This window comes from Magallana gigas, chromosome 1, assembly GCF_963853765.1.
Source record: "Magallana gigas chromosome 1, xbMagGiga1.1, whole genome shotgun sequence".
NCBI lineage: Eukaryota > Metazoa > Mollusca > Bivalvia > Ostreida > Ostreidae > Magallana > Magallana gigas.
In genome coordinates this window covers 39,487,234-39,494,194 of record NC_088853.1, presented here as the reverse complement: position 1 = coordinate 39,494,194, position 6,961 = coordinate 39,487,234, and the positions used below count along the sequence as shown (strand labels likewise).

The 6,961-nt window shown below is 33.1% G+C and overlaps 1 protein-coding gene across 1 annotated transcript; it reads right to left on the bottom strand.

Moving 5' to 3' along the window:
* Positions 1 to 1,079: 1,079 nt before the first annotated feature.
* On the bottom strand, positions 1,080 to 6,673 carry LOC117682628 (uncharacterized). The gene is made up of 4 exons (XM_066086262.1): positions 5,916 to 6,673; positions 5,666 to 5,771; positions 4,942 to 5,139; positions 1,080 to 1,407 (listed from the first exon to the last, which is right to left on the bottom strand). The coding sequence occupies exons 1-4, from the start codon at positions 6,613 to 6,615 to the stop codon at positions 1,080 to 1,082; spliced, it is 1,332 nt and encodes a 443-aa protein (XP_065942334.1). The 5' UTR covers positions 6,616 to 6,673.
* Between the last annotated feature and the right edge of the window lie 288 nt (positions 6,674 to 6,961).

Here is a 6,961-nt window from a genome sequence, read left to right as displayed (position 1 = left end):
ACAACAATACTAGATCTTTTTTACCAAAGCATTCCATGTATCCTTTGTTTTTAGAAATGATAGACTTGAGCAAATTGTGTGAAATAACTTTTTCCTTAGAGTCATCATCTAAAATAAAAGCCATGTCAACTTTTACTTCTTTAGGATTTTTTTGTGATCTAACAAGAATTTGCTTTCTCTGTGCCATTTTTTTCTCCACACACAAACACAAGAGAAAATCTTTACGAAACTGATTGAACATAACCAACAAAAATTTATCAGTCAATTCTTTATACAACTGCTCAATTGCACCAACTGTATCTAACACTTCTGCTACCAACATTGGTATTAGGACTTGTTCTTTATTTAAGTCTTCAGGCATAGACTTTGTGCAGACACATTTAACAACTTCCTCAAACAACTGGCAATTTTTGCCAATCACAGAACTACAAAACTGAAACACATTTTCACAATGAATGTTTACATTGTTACATACTAACAAATTGAGGCACATTTTACAGGTAGAAACAAAAAACTCAAAAAGTTGGTCAGATATATTTGTGAGACCTCGAGTTACATTCTGCTTTCGACATGTTTCAATTAGAAACTGGGGAAATTGAGATTGAGATACAATGATTCATTTACAGACATGTTATCAAGAATTTCTAACATTAGACAAGATTCTTTATATTTCACCTGGTTTTCAAATTTCAACTTGTAGAAATTTGAGCGTAACTGCTTGGTATACTTTTGCCTAACTTTTGCAACACAGTATCCTCCTACATATCGTATTTTTCCATAACTCTCTTCTGTTACATTTCTTTGAACTCTTTGATTACTCACTGTGGTACTTGAGATTTTGTAGCTGTTTTCAATTTCACTTAATATGAACTTTCTGATGCTAACTGTCAGATTATATGCAATATGCGACATAACTTGTTGAGATATAGTTCTTTTTAAATCAAAAAACATCAACAAAACTCTAGCTTTGTATTGATCTGAAGTTTGGTGATCATGACAAGCCCGAAAAAGTTTAGCAAGTTTGTTTGGCTTTATGGCTTGTTGATTTTTATCTATTTGAATGGTTTGAACAATGTCCATTACAATAGAAAATTCCTCTTCACAAAAACTTGTAACATTACAAAAAACACTCTCTGAACTGCCAAGAAGATCGAGAACTTTTGAATCGGTGTTACTGGGTTTTTCATCACCAACTGTCTTACTGTATCTGTGGTGTTGAATGAAGCAGGTAATGCAAAGGCGGGTTGTGTCTCAGAATCACAGTGATGGGCACTTGCTGAATCCGCATGTAACATGTCTAGGACGGTATCATTGTACAAATCCATATCCTCAAATTCCAACTCCAACTCAGGAGGTGTTGCATCCAAAGGCACTGAGGTTTCTTCCGAAGAGTTGGAAACATTCAGTCTGAAAGCAATAAATAAAGCATAAATATCACTGTTCTGTATAGCAAATCGCAAATCTTGCACCTTTCAAAATACATAATACACCATTCAATTTCTACAAGTAATTGGAATCACAAAACAAAGCTGCATTAATTGCAAACTTTAAATTGGCATATCTTGAATATTCACAGAAAGAACCTTCAAATTATCTTTTTTAATTTATTACATACTCCGTAATGAATACAGGTTTTTAGCATATGTGATACAGATGACATCACACAACTTGTATTGGCCTTCGGGGCTGATACAGGTTATCAGCCCAAGGGCTGATGCATATCCATATCACACCCCTTGCAAAACTGGTCTGCCTTTTTCGTGTTGGCATTTGTGCATGTTTACAGACAAAAAATAAAACATTTGTTAGAGTCGACATTTTTAAGTGCAGTTGAAAACTAGCAATGTTTTGGAGCAGTTCAATTTTAAAACCTGAGGAAATTCCATTTCTGTGGCTACATGTTTATTAAAACAATTAGATCTCATATTTTTATTTCGTAAATGTACAGACTACTTTCACATAATTTTAAAAATCAATTTGTTCAAACTGATGTTTTAAAACAAATTTCAATATTACTCGGTATGTAATAAATATAATAATAGATACCGTACGCTTTTTCCATATCACAGCCTGTATCAGCCCGAGACTCCAATATCAGCCCATGGGCCCTAGGCCCGAGGAATGATATTGGAGTCTTGGGCTGATACAGGCTGTGATATGAAAAAGGGTATGTATTATTCTCTCTCTCTATATATATATATATAGTATGTAGTTGATCATCAGTAATTATATCATATATCTATATTTAAATATTTACTTTTAAAAACACACATTTTCATTCCTTAACTGAGAAGGAATTCTAATATCAAGAAACCAAAGTAGCATTCTGGGTCTGTTTATTGTAATTTCTTTCACGTCACTCACATTCTTCCCATGTATCTTAAGTACAGAATTGCTAATAAGAATCCAAATTCTCAGTGATCATTTCTTTTACAGGCTAATTATGCGACTGAAAGAAGAATCTGATGAACCTATCCAGCTAGAAAAACTGTTTACTATTTATCAGTTTGAGAGTGTAGAATACTTTGGCGTAAAGGATCCCATAAATATTGAGTGGTTTTCAAAGAATCTCCAGTCGGTTTTCAAAAATGTTAAAATTCTAAGGAAAACAGAAAAAAAAATCAGATATGTGAAAGGCCTTACCCTTCAAGACCTTCCCTGTTTAAATAAGAACACTATAGACTTTTCAAATATTCTAAAAAATATACCACCTGATATAGTTTCCAATGTCATGTCAGAAAATGATATTACATGTATATCAAAGACACCTTATAAGTGCAATAACCATGTTGTAAACAAGATCATCTCTTTTCATAGAAATGGAGTTTGGGGATTAGAATGTGCAAATAAGAGAATAGATTTATCATCTTTGAAGATTTATCCGAAATACATTTCCTCTAAGACAGGAATTGAAACTATTTTGAAAATAACAGATACTCTTAAAATGTGTGAAGGAGTAAAAATAAATACACTTAAATCAGTAGCATGCAGTAGATTTCAAACAATAGAGAAGTTCGAACATACCACAGATGATGACGAAAAGGAAAATTGTTCAACTATTAACAGAATTATACGCTCAACTTTGTGCAGCAGATTCTTGCCCGCCACATCTAGTAACAACATATGCAGAACTTGCCAAAAGATGACTTTATCAGATAAAAAAAGTCAGACGTCCTCAAATGCTAAGCTAGAGAAAATTGTTACAGCAGATCAATCTATAACAGAGGTTGACATAAAAAAGTTATTACCCTCTGCATCTGAAAGCATGATAACACTGCTTCTGAGCCAGGTAAGAAAAATTAGGACGCAATCCAAAGGGCAGAAGATGGATTTGTATAATCGAAGTCCTAAGAGTTATGAATGTTTAGAGAAAAGCAATATGTTAGTATTGCCATCTGCAAAACTATTGATTCTGTACAAAAACTGTGTTCGTCAAAAAGTAGGATTCCACGATGACATTTTTGAGTGGATGTATAATGAAGCAACACGTTAAGAGGTTCCTAAAGAAGGCTTTGTAGGTGGGATTGTGCTTGATGAAATGTCTATACAAGAAGATTTACAGATAGAGAAAACCAGAAGTGGGATAGAGTTAATTGGTTTTGTGAATAAAGGAGATGAGGGTAATACTTGTGCAACATTGAGGGCGGGCATGTCAAGAGAAAAAACTAGGAAATGATGTCCTTCAATTTGTTTTTTTAGGACTGACTGGTTTTCGGTTTCCATTTGCACATTTTATAAGTGACCAAATACAAGGATATGATCTTCATATGCTTTTTTGGGAGGCAGTTGACAGACTTCAAATGTTTGGTTTTATATGTTCTTTTACCTCCATGGATGGGGCAGCAAATAATCGTTCTTTTATGAACATAAATGTTGCAGACAAGAATAGCAGAATGGTGAAGAATCCTTGCAACTTTGAAGAAAAAGTTGCATTCCTCATGGACTATTCACATGTTGTAAAAAAGATTAGAAATAATATATTGGCCAGTGGCATTAAAAAGGGTTGCACACGGAACCTTAAACTAGTATCAGGAGATCCAATTCAGTGGCAAATGTTCCAAGACTGCTACACCTGGGATAAGAAAAATGCCCTTCAGATACATAAAAGACTTACACATGAACATTTATATCCATCACAGCAATCAAAAATGAGAAACCATCTAGCAGAGGAGGTTCTTGATGAAGAAATGCTTCACCTATTCCTAGAATATCAAAGTACATTGGGAAAAAACGGATTTATTTTAAATGGACCCATCAAACTTCTGCAACAAACATCAAAGTTAGTAAGAATTTTCCGTGATAGGAGACCAGTAATGAGCCTTGATGATGAAAGACTAAGAGATCTCCAACATGTTCTTGCTTGGTTCCAAGAATGGAGGGAAGGGATACAGAAAGAGTCCTCACCAAACAGCTGTCTGATGTCTAACCAGTGCATGGATGACATAGAATCCTGCATCATTGGTTTTCTTGAGCTTTGTTCTGTTCTATTAGGGAGAATAGACTTGGACATTCTTATTACTTCTGCACTGATAAACTCTGACATTGTAGAAAACATTTTCTGCCAGCAGCGTTCTACATACAATGGGGCAAATTCAAACCCAAATGCTCTGCAATACCAAAAAACTCTTAACAGTGTTATTTTAGGACAATCAACTATTTCCAAAAAAGCAAATTCTTCAAAATCTGGAGAATGAACTTTGTCCCTGACTCTCAACAAACCCAAACCTATCAAACGGCAAAAACATACAGCTTCAATTGCTGTACCTACAGTACCCATAAAAGTTATTCGTCTATGAATGTTAAATAATTAACTATATTATGGTCAGTGACCAGTTTGTTAAATTGTGCTAATAATTGAAATTTAATAAATTTTTAAAAATTTTATCAATGAAAACTGTATATTGTATTTATCGATGAAGTAAGATAGACATGTAGTTTTACCTGCTAAACCGACAGCAAGTGAAGTCATCTATTTGAGTATGACAGGGAGATTCCAAAAAGTCATTAATTATGCTTGGATGTGGGATACAAGTATTTGTGTTGAAATTGATGACCCTCACATATTTCGGTGACCTAACTCTGCTGATCGCAACCACCAACTGTCCTGGCGCAAACATTTTACGGCAGTCCACCTCTACACTGAAAAGAATTTGCACAATAAATATGCATGTAGTGGTACATATGTTTTGCTAAAAAAAACTAAAACATGCTATCACTTTGACAAGATAAAAGTATGTATGTGTAACATTCATTGCCTTATAGTGTTTAAAATTCTGAATTAAATTGAATTTTTGAACAGAAAAGTTCATAATAAAAAAAAAGGTTGGAATATTTTTAAATCATGAACTGAAGAATATTAAGGTAATGGCAAGAACTTAGAGATTAAATAAAGATAAAACTAATTGAGATTATTTTTTTCCCAAGTTGCTTTATAATAAACATGCAGATGTTTTCCTACTATGTTTAACAGAACTGAAAAAGGTGAGAACTACAGATAGACATGAAGTTATCATTATGATACTAAATGGTAATTATCTTAATTGTTTCAATGTTCATGCTATTCTCTACAAAATTTTAATAAGAATTCTGTGTATTGTAAGTCTTTTCAAAACCACAGATGCTTACTGAACATTTCTATATACATGTATAATAATTTTACATGTACCTATCTAAAGTCATGCCTTGAGCCTTGTGAGCTGTCATGGCGAATGCTAATTTCAGAGGAATTTGGACCCTTTCTGCCACATTTTTCTTCAAATCTGGACTGTAAACTGCCAAATTTAATAATAACAAATATATGTGCATTACTTTAAAAAATAAGGCTCATGGGAAAGATTTGGAAATATTCAGCATTAAATTTAAGAAAATCTTGAATTTTTTATCAAATGACATATTAAATTTTAAAATTGTAATACCTGAAAATGTTTCTTTAGTGATTTTTCTGGTAATGTTGACAGATTGAAATTGAACAGTTGGCCCATCACTGTCGCATGAAATAACTCTGCCCTGAAGTCCATTATACAGTTTATCTGAAATGTTTTGCAACAAGATAACTGGACATCCTTTCTTAAGCCAAAGTACTGGAGGTGCTAATAGCCTATGAAGAGATTCAAGTTTACCACTGTCGGTACTTGAATATTCAAATGTTTCTCCGGGCCACCTTAAAATTGAATCCCTATTATGTTTTTCAACAAGATCATTTGTAGCATATAGTTTGAGAGAATCACATGCTTGAGAACAAAAGTCTTGACTTAATGATTTTACATATTCTTCGGTGTCTAAGCTAACTTTCCCCATTGAAATTTCATTCACAACTTTAATAAACTGGGGATCATTTTGTCTGATAACATCATCTAAAATAATCTTATGTGGGATGGCTTGTTGAAATATAGTACTTTCAAAACAGAACTTTCCCTCATCATGGTACAAAAGATTTCGCACCGGTGGAAGTTGGTAAAAGTCACCACATAGTATTACTTGCATACCTCCAAAAGGCAAGTTCTTATTTTTTGTAGCACAAGCTTTCTCTAAAAGTTCAAACTGCCTCTGAGACAGCATTGAACATTCATCAACAATAAGAACATCAGTCTCAGAAATTCTTCTGTGTGTCTGCATGCTTCTTATTGTTTTCAACTACACTTTGTATCTTGGTTATATCATACCTAAAAAGTAAGAAATAATATCTTGTAATCAAGTAAAAACGCATATTTTAAACTGTGTACAGATTATATATCAATTAATTACACACAAGTATTTAATATAAAGTTTCAATACACAAGATTTTAAAAATAATAACAGTTATAACATTGCAGAGTTTAAATGAAGAATAATACTCTTTACACACTACCCATAGTTCAAGGGTGTTATAATATCATGTTATTTTATCAAAAATTTAAGAAAAAACTGCGATCTGGGCATGTGTGTATGAAGGTATATATAATATAATATAGTGTGTATAGTA